At 52.1% G+C, this 23,748-nt stretch overlaps 1 protein-coding gene across 14 annotated transcripts in view; it reads left to right on the top strand.

The window, feature by feature from the left end:
- MSI2 (musashi RNA binding protein 2) overlaps nt 1-23,748 on the top strand; it is a 255,752-nt gene that overhangs the window by 186,177 nt on the left and 45,827 nt on the right. For all 14 annotated transcript variants that reach the window (XR_013925802.1, XM_080374218.1, XM_080374221.1 and 11 more), the window contains 2 exons: nt 10,734-10,816; nt 19,766-19,880. Coding sequence is in view for 13 of the 14 variants with exons in the window: in XM_080374218.1 (XP_080230344.1) it covers nt 10,734-10,816; nt 19,766-19,880 (198 nt within the window). In the remaining variant the exon portion in view is untranslated. The remainder of the gene's footprint in view (nt 1-10,733; nt 10,817-19,765; nt 19,881-23,748) is intronic.

Here is a 23,748-nt window from a genome sequence, read left to right as displayed (position 1 = left end):
GCTTTTTATTCTTGGTGGGTATTTGTCTTGTATGCAGCCCATTCGTGGCGAGCGGGAGCTCAGCTCAGCCTCCCGGGGAAGGGCGACCAGTCTGTGTGATCGCCACCTCCTGTGATTTACAGCCGAGCACCACAAAGGGAAAGGGAGAAAGCTGTGTTAAGAGAAAAAGAAATAATGTTAGAAATAATGACTTGCTTGGCAGGTTTTAACAAGTTCAGTAATGGTATTAGGTGCCCTTGGCTCAAGATAGTAACCTCCTCTTAAATGATCATTACCTGGCTACTAAAGACCTCAGAGCAGGTCATTACAGCTTAATTTAGACGTAGCATCCTGTTTGGTCTGCGCAGCATTGCCATCTTTCAAGCTGTTGAATCTATGGCCTGAACGCCGTGGTTGGCACCTGGGGTTTGCTGGGGTTTTGCCTCTCCTGGCGGCTTGGTGGGGGGCTGAGCATCCCCTCAGTCCTAATGACCCTTCAGCTCGGCTGCTTGGGGTGGGGGGGGCACGGGCAGGGGAGGGGACAAGGGCTTCTCCAGCTCATCACATCAATTCTGCGGCAGCTCCTGGTTTTCATGAGCCTTGCTTCAAGGAGAGGCAGGAAAGAGTGATGGGAACAGATGACCCCATTTGGGAAAGCTTTTAAAGACGTGTTTAATTTCACATCTTTTTTCAAATCAATGGGCTTGAAACAATGGCTGCAGGGCTTTCCCCTGTTGCCATGTTGTTTCAGAGAATCTGTGGCTTTCAAAGTCTTTTAGGTAGTGTTTGCCCAGGCATCCCCTTGACATGGGGACACTCCCCTGGCCATGGCAGGACACACCAGGCGCACGCACGTTTCCCTTCCCACCAGCTCCCTCGGGAAGAGGAGCTGGTTTCAGAGCCAGGTAGGAAGGTGTGCAGGAGTGGGGGTCCGGCCCTTGCCACCCACTGTGCCAACCCAGCAAAGCTCACTCGCGGATGAGCCATCGTGCTTCCCTAACCCCAACAGCAGCATGTTCCAAATGCAAGTAATTATAATAACCAGCCCCCACCCGCTAGTAATATTTTGAAGACATCTCTTTGATAAGCCCATCTTTTCAGCTAATTTCCTATTTCTGCTGAAAGCAGAGCATCTTTCCTTCTAGTTTTGTAAATCCGTTGTTAAAATGAAGAAAAGGAAATGGAAAAAAGGATCCCCCAAACAACAAACCCGTAACACCAGGCTCAGTGCTGCACCGCCTTTGTCAGCCCTGGATAGAATTATGCATCATGAATAAAACCTGCTGTCAACATGCATTGGTTTCAAAACATTAGAGCATATGGTATGTGATTATCTGTATTGTCAAATGCAATAAAGTGAATTTGGATATAATAAAAAATGTAATATTTTAGAAATTTGGTAATAAACTGTGGAAGAATTGACAGGCAGAGAGTATTTGACGCCTGTAGGCAAACAGATAAAGATGGCAGGACTTTGTGCTCGGCGGGCAGCAGCTAGTGCAGTCGCATTAGGAGCAGCTTGCTTCTCTGACGAGGAAGCCTAACCGGGGAGCTGGCACCGGGGAGCGACAGCCTTCACTCCTGCCCCTGCTGCCGACACCTGCCTTCTCGCTGCTGCTCCGCTTGTCCTTGTCCTCTGTAGGCAGGGGCAGGGGGCCCTGGTCTGCACCCTTTGGCTGCAGGAGAGGTGGACGGTGGTCTCGGAGTGGCGATGGCAGCTCCCTGGGCTCGCCTCGTGGCACGGTGAGGGGCTGCGGGGCGCTTGTTTGGGGGATGGAGATCAGCATCCAGGTTGGCCCTGGCTCTGCATGCTGCCAGCCCCACTAGTGAACAGGCAGGAGTGTTGGCTTGAAGCACGAGGTTTCCATTCTGGTTGTTAGGCAGATTAATTGGATTTTACAAGTATTTGGGGTTTTCTTTGATACCAGAAAGAAATCTGTTAGATTATGCTGTGCGTCTCCCACCCAGCTGCACTCCCATCCGTTTTGTACCACTGACTCGTTAAGAGAGCTGGGAAATCCGTACCTGAGCTGAAAGGAGCAGTGGAAAGCTGTGAGGAGCAAGAGTGCATCTGCTCCCAGGTGCTCCCAGAGATCACTTTCTCCTTCAGCATCTCACATTTCAGCCCGATGCTTTAATTCTGAGCCGCTGACAAAAACGCGCCTGCTGAGACACGATGTCTGCAAGGGAGAGAAGCTGGGTCGGGAGCAAACCTGGGGGCTTCCTGTGCAGAAAATTCAGATGCAAAAAATGCAGATGTAAGTGTACCACACGTACATGCAATCTTTCTTAGGTCACCGCTAATGCTTCTAAATGATCTGTGAATGCATTAATGGTTTCTGTTAATTAAAAATATGATAAAACTGGCATTTAGTAAGTTGGTGTGTAGTATGCATTTCAGTCATTATGTACTCAGCGCTTTGGTTTGATTTCAGAATGTTAATAGGTTAACATTTTAATATAGATTTGTTGTTATGAAAAATGTCTTACAGAAAGCGCAGGTCCCGATTACGTTTGCGTGGGGTTCCCCTCCCGCAGCCTGGCACCAGTGCCACCGTGAGGGCTTCAGCCAGGACCCTGCCAGGGCAGGCACGCATGCCCCCACCTGGAGAGCTTCTGTCAGAGTGGGGCCTTTGAGAGAGGGACAAGTCCCTGTCGCCCTCATCCTCCCATCAGGGAGAATCATTCCCCAAAACCAGCCTGGGTGGCTCTGCCTGTTCCGAGGCGCAGGCTGCTGTGTGGCACGGCGGCTGTGCTGCCCAAGGTGCCTTTTTGTTGTGGTTGCTGTTGAGCAGCTCCCTCTGCAAATGCCGTGCGGTCGTGGGAGGACGGAGCAAGGAGCCTCGGCCTTGCAGCTTTTCAGAACAAAAGCAAAGGAGTCTCTCACTGGTGCCCTTTATCCAGCTGCGCAGCTGACCTCGGCTCTTTGCTCTCCTGCGGCGCGGGTATTGAAACGCTAGCACCTTGTATGGAGGTTTTGATCTAAGGCAGTTGTCTGCTGATTTAATTTTGAGAATTTACTCTCATGTCATGGAGTATATATTGACACTTTAAATACCTGCCCTTGTCTACCAGGAGAACCTGACTATTTTCCATACCCAACCCGAGGTGCAGATGAGCCCCAAATGGATGTGTAGGCTGCTCTGTGCTGATGGGCGACGTTCACCAGAGCACTGCTAGGCAGCACACTTTATAGGTCAATGAGGGTGATGTTTTCTATGCTAGACCAGAGGTGTTAACCTGCTCTTTCTCCTTCCCCCTCCTGGTGCATCCCTCTCCTGGCCTGGCTGCCATGAGGGTGGGTTGGGATCTGGTTCTCCCTGGCAGGAGGTGTCTTCAGGTGGTACCTTCAGGTGCGGCCATCGCTTTTCCCGGCAAACCCTTCCTTGAAGCTAAGGAGGTAAAATCTGAGACATGTGCGCCTCAGACTAAGGCTGTATTCTGTGAATTGGGAGAGAGTTGCTTCTCTGGAAACCAAAACCTCTCCTTCTGTGTGCCTGCAGCACAGGAAATTGGAATAAGAGGAAATAGCAGGTTAGAATCGGCAGCTTTTATCCGAGAGGGTTTTGAGCTTTAACGAGCTGAGTTGCAGTATGTCAGATGAAAACTTTGAGGAAGGGACTAGAAAGCGGAGGGGGAGGAAACGTGGGACCTGGACCACAAGGAAGATTTAAGTGATTTCTCCAAAGACACAACATAAGAAGGTAGCGAAGTCGGGGCTGAGTTTTCAGGTCCTGGCTGTTGGGTTCTGGTGCTAACAAACAGATGGTTTTTCCCAGAGGCAGGATGAAACCCACAGGTCTCTGTTTCCCAGACTCTCAGGATAATGACTTGAATTACCTTCGCAGACAGCAAGAAGTTAGAAACATACATGGTTTGCTGTCTGAGCAATTAAAATGTCCCAGCCGCTCCGCTTGGTTCATGCTGTTTGTCTGTAAAGACGAGACCCAGTGATGGTGATTACAAGACTTGGTTTCATGCCCCCCTCTCTGCCCCTTCTCTGCATGTTTATTATATTTCTATTTTTTTATAAGGTGGCTTGGCAGTCTGGGATGCGTGGTAGCTTACTAAGTAACTTTTTCCCCTCTGATTACAAGGGATGTGTGAATAAAGTAGAATGGTATTGATTCACACCAATCTATGCATCGACTGTGTGGGAGCCACTTGCAATTCCCAGCAGCACCAGAAAGCTTTGCAACAGGGAAAAATATGACCAGGCAAGTTGAGAAAATAAATTAAACTAGTGTCAACTTTTCTTATTTCTTCCTTCATAATTAATGGATGGAATGGGGCTCGTTTATCAAGAAGAGGAAAAATTAATTGACACGGGCTTTAATGTTATTATACCTGGCTTGTCTGGTCACATTTCTTAATTTTTAAATTATTTTTTACTTTCTGAAAGGCATTTTGTTACAGTTTACAGGACCAGCTGCCAAAGCTATTGGTACAAACAAGAAGGCAGGTGCATAAATAATGCCACAGCAGGACTGGACTTTTCTGTTTCAAAGCTTAAGTAACTTAAACATGGGGAGAAGAGGCATGAAGCAAACACAAACGAGCAGATCAGGTACTGAGCCCTAACACAAAAGGGGAATGCAGCCTGAACTAATATTTCCTCATTACGATGCCGTGTGCTGCAGCGGGTGTCAGGCTGGATATTCCCATCCGTCAGTACAGCCGTTTGTCAGGCAGCGCCTGCGCTGGAGGCCGTGGACCCCCCAGGGACCACGGACCCCCAGGGACCCAGGGCCACGCTCCCACCGTGGCAGCTGGGTTGGGAGCCTGGAGCAGGACGGTGCCGCGGGAGCGCGTTACATGTGTAAGAGGAGACGGATCCTGCATTAATGAGAGCGCCAGCAGGCGACTGCCAGGTTATTCTTGTCTAGCAGCAGGAGCGAGATTTAAGCAGAGCCTGCATCACTTATTGGTATGATGTGGACCACGTAAATCTCTTCCTTTCTCCTTCTGTGCTCTTCTCTCCTGCCCTTGGTCTTTGGGATTATTGTGCAGGCACAATAGAGCCTCAGTGATTACTTACTTCCCAGAACCGAGCAAGGAGCTCTCTGGTGCTTTGGCATGCTGTAGCTGCGGTGAGAGGCGGTCCCAGCTGCAGAGACCCTATGGTCCAGCCAGACAATACAGACACAGTGTGGGTGAAGAGGAGTGCTGCAGATGCAGATGAGATGAAGTGGTTGGCGACACATCATCAGGTGACCCAGAGACAGCCTGGGACTTGAAACCGGCTCCCCCAGGTCTTGTTCCCATGCCTTCATCCACCAGAGCATCTTTCCTGGTGGCGGAAGAGCCTCCTCCCCCAGCAGCGGTGCCGGTGCAGAGGGCGGTGGTGTATGTGCCACTGGTGAAGGCAGTTTGGGCTCAGGTGCCGGACTGCAAGCTGGTGACGGAGGTGCCGACAGCCATGGCACTGCCCTGGCTGCTTGAGGTGGGAGGCACCCTGTGGCCAGTGGTCCTGGTTTGCCCACCAGAGCCCTTCGGGGGCTGACCCCAGTGTTAGCCTAGGTTTAACCTTTCTGGCACAGGATGCGATCACCTTGTTTTCCTCGCTTTAATGCGTGCACGGGCTTGGGAGGGTGAGACCTCTAACCCGCTCAGCTGCTTCCGTGTAGTTCTGCCGATGAGCGACGTCCTCTGTGTGTGCAAACGCAGCTGCAATATATGTCACTGTACACACAGATAAAACTCAGGCTGTGGAAAAGTTGCTGCCAACTAGCAAGGGAGAGTGGATATATTTCATCGCAGTGGTGTCGTCATCTCAGCTATATTTTACCGAGGTTGACATAAAACCTCTCAAGTGACAACAAAGGTGTGAAATATAGTTAGGTCAAGTGTGAAAAAAACAAAATGCAGAACACAGGAGCACTGACATTTGATATCTTCTGTATGGCTTCTTAATATTATTAATGGCTTCTGCTGTTGTTTTTTTTTAATTATTTTAATCTTTTTATGGTTTCAGTCACTTTCTTTGAACATTTCCCTTATTTCTGAAATACTGTGGCAGAAAGCGCTGCAGCTGAGCTGTCTCCTGCTGCACGGAGCCGTCCGCCCTCCGACCTGGGCAGCTCTTCTGGCCGAACAAGGCTCTGGGTCAAAGGGGGCTGCTTGGAGCAGCGAAGGCGTCTCGGGGGATGCATCCTGTGCCCTCGGACCTGAGGGGGCTGGGCTGGCATCTACAGGCTTGTTGGAAGCGTTTCCGGGGGAACTTAGGGTCATTTGGGTACTTGAGACTCTTGATTTGCATGAAGAAATGTGTTTCCCCGGATTTCCCCTCCCCGGGAATAATTCAAGTGTGTCTGTTCCCTCGTGAAAAGGCCCCTTGTGTGAGTGACCGTTAACAAAGGCCCCTCGTGCCAGGCAGCCGCCCGCAGGGGCTGCTCTGCAGGGTGCTGAGCGCCCACACCTTGTTCTGCTTCAGCTGAAGGCAGCTGCATCCTTTGGTAATTGACCCCCAAATGTCTTAGCTTCTAACTAGCAGACACAGAAAGTCCGGTGAGTAAAACAAGTCGCCTGAAGAAGCAGCCTCTGCTGAGCGCCCACCGCGTGTTGCCGGAGGCAGGAGCTGCTCCGTGGCCGCACCAGGCTGGAGCAGACCCACGGCGGGGGGGGGGGGGCTGGAAGTGAGCCCCCTCACACCGAAACCTGCCGTGGGAGCAGGGTGGGTGGGGGGCACCTCCCTGGCACCTGCCCGGGGGTCCCTTCTGCCATCCTCGAGAGCCCCCGAGCCCCATCCATCATCCCCATCCCTCTGAGATGAGGCCTTGGCACCTCCACATCTCTGTGTGAACATGGAGCGGCCCTGAGCACGGCTGTGGTGCTGGGACAGGGCGGGAGGGAGGTGCTGTGGGGGCCATGGGATGGGAGATCTCCAGCTGCTTCCCGCTGCTGGTGGGCCCAGGAGGGCGGCGGGGATGCCCGGTGCGGTGCAGCTCCCCTGGGGCGCTGGGGGGACAAGGCACAGAGCAGAGGCGGCACTCACCACCCCGTGCCAGCAGGCCACCAGCACTGGTCCCAGCTGAGCCGCCTTCCACAGCACCTGCAGAGCAGCTTTCCGCGGGACAGCCTCCTCCGTCTCCTTCCTTCACCCGCCGGCCCCCGGCAGCCAGCCGGAGCTGGGCACCGGCCTGTTCCGCAGGCAGAGCAAAGCCCCTGGCACTGGGGCCAGGCCTGGCACCCACCCCCGGGACCCCCGGCCCTCAGCCGGCGGCAGGACGGCGCGAGCGGCTCCTTGCCCTGAGCAGATGCTAACGGGGGGCATCACCTGAAGGTCTGGAGGCCACCTCTGGGCTTCCTCCAGCGGTGGCACCTGGCTTGGAGGTGCTTGGTGGGGCTGTTTTTTTCCCCTCTTCTTTGTCTTTTCTTTTACAGAAAAGATATTCAAATGAATATTCAGTTTTATTCATTTGAATAAAAAACCCAACCGTTTGACTCTGTTAAATGCTTATCTCTTAAATAGAGCTTGTTAGCTTCCAATAATAGCTTCATTCAGAAGGATGCAGTATAATTTCATTTTAAAATGTGTGCTCCTTGACAACCGGAATCCTATTTATGTCACCATTTTAAACAGCCTTCTTTGTTTTGTGTTAATCTTTTTCATACACTTTCTGAGAACCCTTTTTTTGTTGACTTTTAGTACCTCTCAGAAGAAATAATTGTCTGTTTAGTCCAGGAAGGTTTCTGAGAGTTTTGGTAATTTAAAAATGAGCATGTATTCATTATGCTAACTAATAAGGCACGTATGCAGTAATATTTTTGTGTGTATACAATTACTAAAAGGTGGAATCTGATATTCAAGAAGTGAAACCAGAAAAAAGGATCCATTATTCGCCACTTTTATGAAGTTTTTAATTCTGGGGTATACAATCTCTTGGGGATTCTTCATTTCAGGAACCATAGCATCCCTTGATTTAGCATCCTATGGATTTTTAAGTGCCTGTATATGTGCAGATTAAAATCCTCTGGTTGCTTCTCAATCAGTTGAAGATGTCGGTAATCGTGAAGGTGAAACGCTGCCAGCCTTCAGCTCCGGCTGGAGCACCCTGCGTGGGCTCTGGGTGTGACAAGGGACGGGGGGCGGCGCTGGGGTCCCTCACCAACCCACCAGGGCTGGGCTTTGGTGCCAAACCAGCCGGGCTGGCCTGTGCCAGGTGGCACTGATCCTTTAAAAACCTGCAAATGAGTGTTGACACCTATGGATTGTTATTTTTTTCTTGTTACAAAATCTGTAAATGCAGAAAGCTGGGTAGCTATCTGATTTAATTAGACAAATAATTTCTTGATAAAGCTGTATTTAAGCCATATGGGGTGGGATGAGAATGGGAAACGTGTTTCCAAATCCAAATGTGTAATGACTACAGTGGGCTTTCTTGCAGTGTTACGTGTATTAAGGCTAATCTCCTCTAAATTCCCTCTCTCCTCCATCCTGGCAGTGAGACATGACAAAAGTAGAAAGAGAAATCCTCAACTACAGCACTTGCTAATGAGTTACTAACGATGAAGATGTTGCTGGTGCTCAAACAATTAATGGCTTGTAGACCCGGACTGGCCATCTCATTGCGCTGGGCAAGGCCGGTCCCTGGCGACACGCTGCTCCCAGCTCCGGTAATTGCCCATGCAGTGTGCTCCAGGATTCCTGGGATGCCGTATTCAGCCAGTTAACCACAAAAAATTTAGTTTTAACTACAGGTCTGTTTAAGGTAGATTTAGACGGAGTAATTTAGAAGGCAAATGAAAGACTTTAGTTAAGTAAAATCCTTCAAGCTGCTACATGCTTTAAGTGCAAAGCAAAATAGCGCTCTGAGCACCGGGTTTGAGTCTGATGCACTCTTGGATGGTGTGTCGTGCCTCGGAGGAGACCTAGAAACTGTTTCTGGTGGGGATTGCCCCAATAAGAGGGTCCAAAGAGGGATGGGAGCATTCCTTACTGCTGCACGTACTGTGCATTCCCAAACAAGCGTCTGGGAGCTGCTCAGACCTCACCTTGAAATGCTCCTCACAGCTTCAAATGTTGTAGCCTGCCAAGTGTATCTTGTACCCGTAGGTTGCCAAAACCCCTGTATAGTTTTAATATTTTGTGCTGCACCCCATCAAAGCAAATCTAGCATGTGTTGGGAAGGATGGAGTGGTGCTTTGGGACCCCGGCACGGAAGCTGCTGGTGGCTTGGTGCCTGCTGGCGCCGGGGGTCTGGGGGGGCAGGGGGTGCCAGCACGGTGCTCATGCTGGAGGGTGCTAGTCACAATGGGAAGGGTCAGTAGCAAAGCCGGCTTCGCTGCTGTGTGCCCCCCAGCTGGGGCTTGGGGTGGGCGCCACGGGACGGACAGACACACGGCTGGCAGCAGATGGGAGCCGGCTCATCAGTCAGCAGAGACCAAACGGCGTTAGTGCGGTGCGTGGCTGAGCGGAGGGATGCTCTTGGGCAAAACCGCCTGTGGAGAGTAACACCGGGCAGCGCTGGGCTCCCCTCCATCCTCCTTCCCCCTTGCCCCAGCCCGGGGCGAAGGCTGCCAATGGGGATGCCCACGCTCCAGCTCGCTGGACTCAGAGCCTGGTGCTGTGAAGACATCACGTGCCGTCTTACCAGTGTTGGGTCCATCAGTTTTCAGTGTGGTTTGGGGGATGGAGCTCATCCTGTTGTTACATTTTTAAGATTTCATTAGCTTAATTGGTGTCGATGTTGACTCATCGAGCCTTTGCCAGAAACATAGTGCGTTAGATTGGGTTTTGTTTGTTAGCTTGATACTTTTTTTTTTTTTTTTTAAAGGAAGGAGCAGGGAACATGCCTGTGTACTGCTGTGGTGGGCTGCCAGGTTTCTGTAGTGTGGCCCCGGCAGAGCAAACGCGGTGTACGGCTACAGGCAGGCAGCAGGCATCAAACGGCCCTAAAGCAGCCCCAACCCACTGCTCCTTTGAAGCAGAGAAAAGAGAGGAATGATTAGATCAGAGGCCTTAAATGTAATGGTTTCGTGGAGGCCTCAGGATGTCCTGATGAGGTATTAGAGGAAGTAATTCAGGAAGAAAGGGACAAATAACCACCTCCGGAGCCCAGCTGACCCGCGGGGCCGGCTGCACCTGCGCAGGACGGAGTTGCGGTGGCTGTGCTGCCCGCCCCGGCACACAGCAGCGGGGACATTTGGTGTTTGCTCGGAGCAGGTGGAAACAGAGTGCTGCTGCGTGTTTGGGGAAGCATTGGTATTTTTTTCTTTGCCAGGGCTAAATGAGGAATCATCTTCTGTCTTCCTGGGTTTTTATTTTTTGGAGCCGTGTAATGAGTCAGCTCTAATGGAGAAGTCCCATGGAATTAAACAAGAGATAAAATCAATATGGTTCCATAGAAATATAATTGGGTTTGTAGAGATTGCTCTTAAAAACCTATAAGGTTTAAAAGAAAATATGGCCTCATTGTAGTTTCTGAGCCATCGTGTAACTGGGATGTAACTATCCATTAAATTCTGCAGGATGGATCAAAAAATCCATAAGGAGGTTTTAATTCCCCATTAAATCCTATGGAAGAGCTGGAACAGAACCGTATTAATTTTCCCCGAGACAATGCTTCTTCCCTCCATTAGTCTGTGATAAGTTCAGCTGCAGCTGCATAGACAGCAGGTGTGTTTACACATGCATACTTTTATGAAAGTTTTCTGGAGTCCCGATGGCTAAGTAATGCTTTATTGGAGTGAAATTGTTCAACTTAACTAACACTTTCCTTTCCCCCTCCCCTTTTTCTTTCTTTATTAAATAGGATTTGGCTTTGTAACTTTTGAAAACGAAGACGTGGTGGAAAAAGTCTGTGAAATTCATTTCCACGAAATCAATAACAAAATGGTAAGTTGTGTTCGGCAGCGCGTGTCGGCGGCAGCGAGCTCTCACCCTTTGTCACAGCCATGTGCCATGCCTGGGTGGTGGCCCTGGGGGATACCCTTCTCCTGAATGGGGTGCCGGGCACAGCGGAGGGGTCACGGGAGCAGGGTGCTGAGCCTGGACCCCACTCCCGTCCCCGTGCCAGCAGCACAGGTGTCTGTCCCCACAGCAGCGCAGGCACTGCCAGCAGGCTCAGGCAGCCGCCCCGGAGCATGTTTGGTGTGGGAAGCCAAAGGGCTGAAGATGGGGTCAGACAACCTGCTCCACTCCTGCGCCGGCCTTGGAGAAGCTCTCCTTCTCCCACCCGGCTCCCGGGGGAGCCGTGGCAGCCACTGCCGGCTGCCTTTCGGGGTCTGGAGGAGGGCAGCGGACTGGGCAGCTGCTACAGGCAGCGTGCTCCCGAAATAGCTCCTGTGTCGTGGTGCTGCTGCCTGATGGGCCGTGTCCCCTGGGAAGCTGTGGCTCTGCCGTCGAGCCGCGATCGCTTCCCACCCAGGCCCAAGCCAGGAGCCGGACCCTGATGAAGTTTCTCCTAAACGACAGTCGGGTCCTGGTTTGTGGGTTGCCCTGTCAGTAAAGCCACTGAGCCGGATGAAAAAGGGCATTCGTATTTCAATTGATGCAGTAACTTTGATATTTTGAGCTAAAATATTCTTTTTCCCTTTGTCAAAACATCCTTTGCTTCTCAAATGTGTATTCAGATATGCATTGTATATTGGTCTGATATGTGTTCACAGACTTTAAATTCAATAATAGAGCTTTTAGTGTGGATAAGATCAAAGCAATCTCCTTGGCATATGCTGGAGGCCTGATTCAATATTTGACTTGCTAATTTTTCCCAGGGCACTGAAATAATATTCCTCATATTGTTCCTCACTGCAGTAGGCATCCGAGACAAAAGTGAGGGTCCCCTTGGCAAACTGAGGGGTGGGATGGCAGGGCAGGGCTGGGGCAGTTCTCCTTGTCCCACGGGAAGCCTCTCGCTCCATCTCGGATGGGTGCCGCCGGCTTTGCCGCTGCCCTGTCTGAGCACCTCACTGCTTCCCCAGCCGCTCCTGCTCCCAGGGTCTCCTGCCACTGGCGATACCTCGCGTGGGTTGTAGGGGAGGCTCCTTCCCCTCCATATAGTTACTAAATGCTGGTTCATCTGCCTTAAAACAAAAAGAACAAACCCCAACCACCCCCATCCCAGCATCCCGACGACAGACCCAGCAACAATTAGAAATGCTTGGAATTTAAATTTAATTTAGGTAAGATCATCAGCTGGGAGGGGAGAGCTACAGCTACAGTGCCATGCTCCAGGGTTTTCCTCCCGCTCCGTGGCGGGTGGGTGTGTGTCGTGTCCTACTTGGTAGGTTAGTGATTTCACACGGTGGGTTTCTCTCTGGAGCAAGGCTGGCCGTTGCCTGGTGCAGATCAGCGCTGCCCGGCATGGCCCTGGCAAGGTGCTGGTGTGTCCTGGCAAAGCCGGTGCCAGCAGTGGGGCAGAGCGCACTGTGTGATGCTTCGTAGCAGGGCGTGAAGGGGATGTGGAGGATGCAACAGGATGAAAACACATGAGGAACAGCACAAGGAGCAAAAGAAACAGCATAGGCTGTTGGTGTTTTGGTGTGGCACATAATTAAAATAGATTCTTCCCGGCTGGTGCACGATCCAGGTGCCACAATGCTTGGAGCATTCTCTTCTTGTCACTCCTTCTAGAGCACTAATTTTAAAAGCAGCCCACGAGGGAGGAGATGAGACATAATCCTGTCTTGGGACTGACTCATCATATTGCTGATGTGTCTGCAGATTAATTACCAAACAAACCCAGGCAGGGGCAGGAGGGCTTGTGCACGTGTGTGTGACCCTGAGCCGGTGCAGTGGCTGGAGGTGACACACAGCTGGCTGGGGGCAGAGTTAGGCATAGGTGCACTTTCCACAGCACCCTTGAAGACAAACTACTCTCACTTCATTTTTAACACACCCCCTTCTAACACTGAGCCCCAAAGGGGACGGGTTCTCACAGCCCCACTCGAGGCGATGAGGTTTGCAGCCCCTTGGTGAGCTGGGACAGGGACCCCCATCCCTTCCCCATGCATGTCCCCATCCCTGGGCTGCTTGGCTGGAGCATCCATGGCTCCACAGGCACCAGCTCACCCTGAGCTCGCTCTTTCCCGTCTCCTGAATGCTGCCATTTCCCAAAATGCGGGGGCAGGCAAAGGGTGGCAGGGCTGCTGTTGTTCACCAGCCTATTTCTAGCCTCCCGTCTCTGTGGCAGGCTATTTTTAGCCCACCCATTCTCCTGCTGCTGCCATCCGTAAAGCTTAGAATGTCAAACGTAATATTAAAGGAGCAGTGTGAAAGTAAAAAGAAAATGCCAGTGAGGTATTTAATAAATGAAACTTGGAATTTACGTGGGAGGCTAAAGATGCTCTCCAAACATTGCAGGGTGGAACAAATAAAGCCCAAACAAGCTATTCCCAGCCTACTGTTCCTTTGACACAAACAGGCTGCTTTGCAAAGAGAAAGCTGGTTTTCTAAGAGGATGCAAAAGTAGCTGAAAAAGAAATGTGACAGACTAATTTATTTTCCTTTAGATCCCACTGTGATAGAGTCGTTCATATCGGGGATACGTGGGACAAGCCCGGGTGAGCGGCGCGATGAACCGAGCCTGGCCCAGGCGCTTGGCACTGAAGTCAGGTTCTCAAGTCAGGCTCTGGAGCAGCTGGCAGAAATGTTGGGCTGGCTTAAAATAGGCTTCAGCGCTGCGTAGCACCTGTGGCTGTTTCTCATGGTGGGGTTTTGGGGGGGTTTTATTGTGCACATTTTTTAAATATACCAGTATTCTTCAGGCTTCTCCCCAGACTGGCAGCCTTCACTGTGCGGTGACATTTTAGACGTGTATTTCACACACCACGTGCCTTTGGGTTTTCATCCAAATGTTGTGTAGTCTAAGGCACCTCCATCCCTGGAAAGACTAAACCACGCACCACACGCAGAAGGCAGGAGGGAGCACAAGACCACCAGTATCCAAGGGCCCTGCAGTTACTGGGAGCAGAGGAAACATGATGGGAAACCAGAAAACCACCCCCAGCCTCACACGGATGTTTTGGGAAGCTACAAAGGATGTTTTGGGTCCTTTGCCAGCTGGGCGCCGTGGAAGGCAGAGGTCAACCCCTAGATGTGGTGTTGGGCCTCATGCACAATCCTGCTGCCTCTCCAGTTGGTGCCCTACTGGTGGTGGTGGCAGCCGGTTTGCAGGCTGTGTTGGGGGCTACAGGGAGCGTAGTGCAGGCTGGGGCATGTCACGCTGCTCAGCTGGCTGCAGGTGTGACCTGGGCTGCAGGCCTGTGGGGTGTTGCCGGTAGCTGCTTCTGGAGCAGATGTCTTCGGGCGGGCTTGGCCAGGCGACCCTGCTGCTCTGTGTACCAAGCATCTGGGCCCAGAGTGGCTGTAGGGCTGGGATGGGATGTGGCGTTGGCTTGCCAGGAAGGCATGTCAAGGGACAGGGGGGAGGGTTGATGGGCATGAGAGATTTGTGTGTGGGTGTATGTTTAATCTGGGTCCAGAAATCACCCTTCTCCCTTGTGAGCAAATTGCTTTAGTGCTGTAAGTGTGTTCTGATCTTTTGTCCCAAATCTGCCCAGTGCCCCAGCTCATCACACCTCGGTGCTCCCTCACCCTTTCCAGCCTCCCCGTGGGCATTAACCCTCATTTTACCCTCCAGGCCGATAACCAGAGAGTTAAGAAACCACCTCCAGTGGAGAGAAATTAGACACAGAAGCTTCAGTTTGAGGACCCTCCTGCAATCCCTGGGGAACTCTTCAGAGCTGGGATTCTCCCTTCTCTCCTCCATGGGGCATTTGGGCACCGAGGCTCAAAGTGTGCCTGCCTGTGGGGGCTCTGGTGGGCAGCAGGTCACGGGGAAGCGTTGCTGCTTGTTGTTCCCTGCTGCAGGATCGCTATGAGCTTGTAGAGCTGGAGCCTGACGTCTGACGGGCTGTTGTGGGAGAGCACCTGTGGGCTCTGCTGTGAGCTGTCGTGCGAAGGAGCCGATGGCCATGGTGACAGGCTCTTTGTGGGCAGCTCATCGCAGTGAGGGCATGAGGCCCCTTCAGGGCCAGGCTGGACGGGGCTTGGGACAACCTGGTCTAGTGGAAAGTGTCTGGGCCCATGGCAGGGGTGGGAACTAGATGATCTTTAAGGTCCCTTCCAACCCAAACCATTTGATGATGATTTGGTGATTGACCCCGTGCAGGATGGTGCTGGGCAGGCAGGTACACGAGGCATCACTGGCATTCGTGGTGCTAGGGAGAGGCAGAAGGTGCAGTTGCTTTGGAAGCCCCATCTGTCAGCTGAAGGACACTGCAGACCGTTTGCAGGTTGGATGCATTCCTACAGTGTTGTCTTCAACGTGCTTTTAAATGATGTAGCTCGTGAGCTTTACAGCAACGCCACCCTGGCCAGCTTCTCCACAGGGGCTGGGCTCTCCAGCCTGCATGGGACGAGAAGGACCTGCCCAACACCGGGTGTTTTGTGGACAAACTAGATTGATGCATCACAAGAAAGTCTGGTGAACTCCTCTGCTCGCCCATAGCTGCCAACTTCTCCTGTTGCAGTCTGAGGAGGTGACATCCCTTTGTCCCCACCCTACCTTTGTCAATGATCGAATGCATTGGGTTTTTTTAATACCCTTCTAACCTTTCTGCTGTGGCCTGGTGTAGCGCTGCCTTTGCAGCAGCACTGGGTGGATACAGATTCCCCTGTTAGGGGAGCGATGGTTTTGCCTTGCCGTGGCATGAACGGCACGGCATCCCCAAGGTAATGGGATCTCAGCTAACTGTGAATCACACGTTGCTGGCAAGACAAAGTTGCCTTGTCTTTGGGTGGTAAAATGTTTTTTTGTGCATCGTGACTATGTGTGCATTCTGCTGTCCTCAAAATAGCCCTGGTTTCCCTGGAAAGCTGTTAGCCATGGGTTTTTTTGAGACATCCTGGTGCTGAAAGCTGACAGCCTGTTTTGTTGCGCTGGGTATAAGAGGCTTTTAACTCCCCATCTCAGCCATCCTGGGTTCTAGTGGCTTTGACTGCTTGGCTTGACCCAAGAGTACCCCAGTGTAATGTTAATTCTCCCAACTAGACTAAACAAAAATAGTGAATTTTAGTTTCCCTGCTTTTTTTTTTTTTTTTTTTTTTTTTGCTTTAGAGTAAAACTTTCTTTGTTAGGCTGCTGAAAGTGAAGCACATCCCTCCTACAGAGGAGATGGAAAAAATCTGGAAATTATTAAGATGCACAGAAATGCTGAACTGAAAGCTTGTGCAAGATCCGGATTTATGTACAAAGTCCCTGCATTGGGCGGGCTCTTGGGGGTGATTCGGTACTGAGCTGAGCACTGACTCATAAATCCAGCTATATTCCCTCTTGGAGCAGTCCTGTTGTACGTTCCACTTTGCCAGCACACGAGTGACGTCCCGGCTGCCTCCAGGGCTTTACCCTCGTGGTAACCGTGGCTGCAGGATGGTTGTGGCCATCTCCATCCATCCCGTTCCCCGTGGAGGAGAGGGCTGGCTTCTTGCAGAAGAGCAGCCTGGCCACTTTTTTTCTGCTTTTGCTGCCTCTGTTAGTGAAGAGGCACCGTCCAAGCCCACTGCCAGGCTGCTGGCATGGTGCTTCGCCTCCTGTCACTGCCTTTTTGCCGTGCGCCGATGGGATGGTGCGTGGGCAGCTTCTGCAGGGCACCTCAAGGCCTGATGCTGCTGAATGGGGAGTGTAACAATCCACCCGAGGCGTGCTGCCAGGTCACACAGCCCCTTCCCAAGGGATGGCGGGGCCGGTGCTCCTGGGCCCTTATCTTGCGTGTCATCCCTCCCAGGGGGAAAAAAGTCTCTGCTGGATAACAGCGAATATTTTTGCCCTTAATGGGGGGCATATTTGTTTACAAAGGCTTAGGAATTATTTTTCTTTCCTACTGGTGGCTTTTCCTTCCCTTTTAAATCCCAGTTAAAACTTCTTTGCAGCTCACTGCCATTCCCTTTATATCCTTGTGTGCTGTGAAAATCATAAATTACACTAGTCTTTCAGAGAGCAGCAGTAGGCTGTTTTGTGGTTGCAAAAGCTAATTACTGGGTTATTGTTTCTAACGGTGCTAATCCAAACTTCATTTTCCTGTTAATTGTCCATCGAGCCAGGCTAGATTGTTTTTATCATCCTGACTGTTGGCAGCACCAGTGGCCGCGAGGTGTAACCAATGCCGCCGTGGTATTCGGAGGGGTGGCGAACCCAGAAAACACAGCTGCGAAATGAAAGGGCACACTCGTGTGCTCACCCTGGCCCTTTGGCTGGAGAAGCTGGATCAGCACGCTCCTGTTAAATGGCCCTCCAACTGAAAATAAGCAAAGGGCAGTTTGAGAGGGTGCTTCTGAGCTGCTGGGGTGCTGGTGCTCGGCGTTCCAAGCTCGCTGGGCTCTCCGGGGCGGTTGGTGCAGACGGGAGCAGCAGCAGGCTGCTGCCTTTGGGCTGTGGGGCTCTCTGGGGGCACCGAGGTTTGGGGGAGGGGGGGGGGGGCGTGGCACACAGCCCAGTAAGGCTGAAACCCACCATCAGGGCTCAGGCTTAAGCCTTCCTGGGAAGCTCTGAAGGTTTCATCCCTGCAGGGCAGTGATGGGGCTGCGCACACATCTCCTGCGCTGTCCTCGTCCCTGGCCCTGCTCTGACGGCAGCACCTCAGCTTGTGAAGTTTTCTCTTTCCTTTTCTTTCACTTTTTGTCTTAGTTCCAGGGCCTGGCAGCCCTGGGGTGCACCGCAGGGCTCTCCACCACACTCAGTAACGTGTCTGCACTGTCCCGTGCCCACGGGAGCCTGTGCGTGCTGGGGTGAGCGTGGGTGTGCAGGGGACAGGGGCGCGGCAGTTGGTGGCCCTGGCTGGAGGACACACCGTTCCTCACCATGGCCCTCGCTGAGGTGTTTCTCTGCCGGAGAACTTGCTGCCCTAGCAGCACTGAAGAGACGGAGGACATTGCTGGCCCTGTTGAGGCTTTGCCAGAGTTCTGGGATGTCCACAGAGTGGGTCTCTGCAGCACCCCTCTTGCTTTTGCCCCTGCTCGCCTACTTCCCCGTTCCCCTTGTGCCGCGGTGTCGGGGCTGTGCACACATGCCTCCCTACCCCAGCCCACCCCGACCCCTCTCTGCCCTCTCCCACTGCCTCCTGCAAGGACCCAAACACTTTTTGGCAGAAAAGTAACAAAATAAGAACTCCAGAAGAATTTTGCTCCAAACTTCACTGCGTTGGAGCAGCTTGTTTGCAAGAAGTGTGTGTTTTGACAGCATTGGCAGTGTCTGAGCGTTGTAGCTTTGGGAAGTGTTGCAAGCAAGCAAAGTAAATACGGTCTGTGGAGGTTTGCAGCAGAAAGGGGAGGAGTAGGTGGTTTTGTTTAAAATACTCCCATTACAGTCAGTTAACCTTTATGTTACCTAAATGAAAATTGTATAAACCTGAAATTTTCGCTGATGGGGTTGCCTAGGAACAGGCGGTTGGTTTTCATAAGACAATGAATACACAGTCACTGATCGGGCTATTAGGCACTGAGACGTTTAGCCGTATTATCCTGCATCCCTGGGTTTGCCTGGGGGAGCTGCCTGCTTGCATGTGGGGCGCACGCCCACCTTTGCCTGCTTGTGCGAGTGATGGAGGGGATGCGGGGGGACACAGCCCTGCTGGGAGCCGACCCTCCTAGTCCTCCCCAACAAGCAGACCCCCCACGGTCAGGACAGTGGGGCTGGGGGCAGCAGGGCTATGCATGGCCATGGCACCGTGTCTGCCAGGAGCACGGTCCTGGCTTGCAGCACCCCTGCTCCTGCTCTGCTCTGGCCAGACAAAGGCTGGGGAGGGGTGTAAATGCACAGAGAGGATCGAGGAACTGGTTGGAGAAAAAGTTAGAAGCAATAAAGCTCAGACCTCTGGATTCAGCCCAAGACCCTTACCCTTAGACCAGCGATTCTCACTGTGCAAAGTATACAGGTGGGGCAGATAGCAGCGTGGGGCTTCCCCGCAACCCGTGCAGGGCTGCAGTGCAGGCCTGCATGTTTTCCTCTTGCTCAGACCACGAGCTAAGGTGTAGAGCCATAGAAATGGGTTGGGATAACTCTGGTTAGCTCCAAACCAGCTTACCGGCACAGCCGTAGCGCCAGTGCCGAGGGGAGCATGGGAACAATCTGCTGAGGGAGCAAGTTGGCAGTGCCAGAGCTAGGAAATGTGGAAACATGCCTTATTTCTCCCTTTTCCTATGCAAAAAGAGGCTGGGAAGCAGCACCCGGTGGCGTGGCTGGGGGTCCTGGGGCCTGGCTGTCCTGCTGCCGGCTGGCTGGCGGCGCCGCCTCGTGCAAGGCATCGGTGGGGACCGGCAGTGTGGTTCAAGTGACATTAAGCAGCCTCAAAAGGCAGCAGGAGTAACTGGAAGTGAAAAGAATGCAGATCATTTATTAATAGGGTTTACAGAAATTTTCTGCTGGGTAGAAATATTGATTCTTTATTCCTATTTTAAAAGGAGCTTTTTGTAATGATCACCAAGAGTCATTTTCTGTTATCGATTGCAATAGAGCTGTGCTGGAGACCTCCCTCCATTCATTTCACTCCCGCGAGTACCATTGAGAGGGAACGCAGCACAGGTTTTCCTTTCAGGAACACAGCAACTTCTTAAATCAGCATTTCTGTCATCTTTCCAGTGGGGTTTTGCTATGTGTGTTTAAAGAGACATACACGTTTGCTCTTTTAAATCCATTTACGCTATTCTTAAAGTTCACCTTTGAGGGGGAGGCGGTATGGGGAGGCAAATGCTAAAAATAAAACTTCCCCCCTTAAGTAGATCAGTTCTGCATTTGACATTTACATGGAATTCATTTGCATCTCATTTGTACATGTTTCTGCTCAATAGGTAGAATGTAAGAAAGCACAACCTAAAGAAGTGATGTTTCCACCAGGGACGAGAGGAAGGGCACGTGGATTACCGTATACCATGGACGCTTTTATGCTAGGGATGGGAATGTTGGGTAAGTGCTGTAGCCACCACACGGCTCCCGGAGCCAGTGGCTCCCGTGTTGTCTCCCTGATTTCTGAATGCTTAAGCCGTAGGGGTGAGCAAATCCCTGCACCTGTGTGGGTGTGAGTCAAAAACTTTAGCAGGGGTGGAGTGGGGAAAATAATCCTGTCTGTGGTAAATGATTAACTCCACACACCCCCTTCCTGGAATATAAAAATTTACATTTAAATGGATGTTTTAAATAGCCTGTTTTACTCTTACTCGCAAAAATAGAATGATGAAGGATGCAGTGTGTTCATTCTGACTAAAAATGATCTCTCCCCTTTTTTAGAGGAATTGAGTCACACATTATTCCCCTTCTTTTAAAGGTATCTTTGACAGTTCAGCATAGATAATTGAAAATCTTGCCGGTTCTTAAATGGCATGCAAGATGGAGAAAGCAGGGAGATGTGTTACGGTATAGGTCGCAACAATAATTACTAGTTTCAAGGAGATGGAACGGTATTTTAGTCCAGAGTATTGTATCCAGAAAATACTAATTAAATGGGATAAATGATATTTAATGGCAAAATTCTATTTGTGCATGAGGTCTGTTTAGTTATAATGGGTTCTCATTTGTTTCTGCCTAGAGAGTTCTTCTTTCTATATAACGTGACAACCTCTTGATACTCTGTCCTCAGATTTACTAAGAAAAAATGCTGTTGCCAATGTATTTCTGTAAACCCCCCATATGTTTCAACTTTCTGCTCCCTTTGTACCACTGGACTTTCCCTCAGTTGTCACCCGCTGTGTCCATAAAGCGTGCCTGAACGGGAGGGTATCTGGAGGTGTTCCCAGGCAGAAATGAGCCTGTCCCTGGTATGTAGTCTCCCCGGGATGCTTTGAATTTTCTGTCCTGGGTCTAGAACGTGGATCTGTGTCTGCACGGAGCGGGCAAGTTGGCAAATCCCTGTCCTGCTGTGGTGGGGTGGGTCGGGTCACCCCGACTGGCTCTGCTCCAGCCGGTCTTGCAACGTGCTCTTACTCGATTGCAAACCAGGGTGACTTGCTCAGAATTAATGATTGATTCATGTTGAAGGCCAGATGCTTCATTATCTGCTGTAGCTGGGTGGTTTTTTTCATCTTCCAAGTTCCTGCTTGCTACAGTGGCACCATGTTAAATAATTAAGTGCTAAACAAGGAAATTGCAACGCACAAGAGCAAAGCTGTCTGGATGGCCATTATAAATCCCCGTTTTCAAAGGCTGCCTGTAAGTGTTGGCTTCAAGGCTGGGAAGGGGGCCGATGGGCAGCAGCTTGGTGGAGAGCCCGTATCCCTCCTTCTCGAGCCCCCAGCAGCTGCTCACTCACGGTGGGCCCCTGTCCCCACGGGGAGAGGGGCATAATTAACTCATCAGACAACGAGGCGCACAAAGTAACGTACGGCTGGAGGCAGCGTCTGCAGTAGCCGAGCGTTTTGCTGAGATCCCAGGAGGCCAGTGTCAGCCCTACCCCGTTCCTCCTTTTAGATGCCTGGCTGGACCGAAACAGAGCGAGCGGGGCTGCTCTGGAAGGATTTTTATACCTGTTTCCATAAGCCCTTGTTCAAGGTCACCTTCTCCAGATGCTGTTCATGGGCAGAGGAGAGAATCGGAGGAACGAATGCACGAGACAACCCAAAGGAAAGAGCGGGGAGCGACTCCCTCCAAAGCTATTAAGGAAGTTGGTCTTTTTCATTAATCACAGCCTCCCCAAGGAGCCTGCAGCAGCCGGGGTCTAAAGGTGCGTAGGCAGCCGCTTCTGTGATGATTTGGTTGATTGGAACAAAATTAAAGTGTTCTTTTGAAGGGATTTTTTGACTCCGAGAGTGTGGGCAGGCTGAGCCTTTTGCCAGGGCTGCTTCTGGGCTGTCATGGGCTCAGTCTGCTGATGGGACACGCGTGATCCCAGGGGAGATCAGGAACATTAATTAGCCACTCTGCATAATGAGCGGACCGGAGCGGTTTGAGTTCCTGTGATCTCTTTCACCCTGGCAGCCCACCTGGCAGAAATTGCTGCTCCCCAGACCCGTGGATGCTTAAGAACAGGCACCGCATCCCCCCGTGCAGGCAATGCATGCATCTGCAGTGGAGCAGGGCCCGAGAAGCTTGCCATGCGCCTCACCTCCGTCACCCGGTCCTGGGGCGCAGACCCGGACCCCAGCACACAGGGGCACACAGGCGCATTGCCCCACGGCTTTTTGCCCTCCGTTCAGGTCTGTACCTGAAAACCTGGGGGAAGAAAAGAGAAAAAAGAAGAAAGCATCCACGGAGCAATGTTAACAGAAGGTTGTCTCCCTCCCCTCCCTTCTGAAGCGGCTCTCTGCATCTGGAACCATGCCGGTGGTCCCAGTGGTGGTGCCGGCTCTGAAGGTGACCACTGCACTGCTTGGTCTGAGCTGGGGCCCCACAGCACTCATTTCTCGTGGCGATGGCCATCTGAGACTCACTGATGTTTAATACTGGAGTTGGGCTGCTTTTAATTTGCAAACTCCTCCAGAGACAGCAGCGCCGGTCCCGTAAGGCTTACCCCTCAGACTGCTCCAATGGTGTGTGATGCTCCAGATCGAAGGTCTCGGACCAGCTGCTCGTATCGCTGCACAGGGCGGAGCGGGGCTCTGCATTACTGCACCTGTTCAATCTAGGTAGGCTGAACTCAGGCATAAAAGAAGCTTGCGCCCTTCAAAGAAGGTCATTCCTTTTTTCCATCAGATTCTGTTTAATACAGTGGCAGCTGCCTGTGAGGCAGGAGGCGGGAAGGGGGGCCCTGCAGCCATCCCGGCCCCCCAGGCTCCTGCAGCAGCACCCGCTGCAGCCGTCACCGGCCAGTGCAGCTGCGGTGGCTTCGGCTGCGCTCTCGTCTCCCCGGCAGGTGCGAGGTGGGTCGGCTCTGTTGGGCCAAGGGAGAAGCTTCTGCAGCCCGTGTGTTTCTTCTCCCTCGCTGCTCCCTAGTATGTGCCACCCCCTGCGACTGCCGGGGGTGGTTTCTGGTTTGCTTTCCCTCATGCCACAGGTGCTGCTGTCAAGGTCACAGCACGTTGCTTTTGGGAAAGACCCTGCACGGTTTTGCTGCAGCATGGGTCTGTGCTTGGGCAGAAGGAGCGCGCCTTTCTTTGCAAAGGACCTGCCGTTCCTTGCTCTGAGCAACATGGGGAGACAACAATTTTCTTGCATTTACTGGACCATTTGAATTAATTTTGCAGCAGTCCCCAGGCCCCAATGTGCTCAGTGTTCCCACACATTAACCATGAGCTTTGTCCATCTCAGATCACCGAATTTAGAAATGAAAAGGCATTTCCACGGCCTGGTTCAGTGGTTGTGGACACTTCCCTGCTCGGAGCAGTGAAGCCATTTCTCCCTGTGGAGGTGCTGGTGGGGCAGAGGGGAGTCAGGAGCCCGGCTCAGGTCTCCTGCCTTTCCAGTAGCCTTGTGCATGCACCGTGCCAAGCTGCCCACTCTCCAGGGCCGCAGTTCCCCTGTGCGCAGGGGAAGTAGGGCAGTTTGCCCTGCTCCCCCTTTTGTAGAACACCTGCGATACTCAGGCTTTACCACGGGCCCGCCAGGATGGGCTTTGGCACCAGGAATGCTGTGATGCCCTCAAGTACACTGGGAGTAAGGAGGTCAGCGTAATCTGTTTGTTTTCATCCTGGAAGCAGAGCCTTTGCTTTCCCGCGGCAGACCATCCCCATGCCAAGCGGTGGCTCGCGTGCTGCAGTGGGGACAGACTCGGTGGCTGCATCGGTGTTGCCTCCACCAAGAGCGTGGGATCTGGGTGAGGGGGCCGTCGGGTGGGCAGCGTGGTGCTTCCAGCAGCCGTGGCTCTCGCCTCACATGCCAGCGCTGCCCAGAGAGCACCTAGCAC

Source organism: Falco punctatus (genome assembly GCF_963210335.1).
Source record: "Falco punctatus genome assembly, chromosome: 1".
Taxonomy (NCBI): Eukaryota; Metazoa; Chordata; class Aves; order Falconiformes; family Falconidae; genus Falco; species Falco punctatus.
This window is presented reverse-complemented; position numbering and strand designations above follow the sequence as displayed.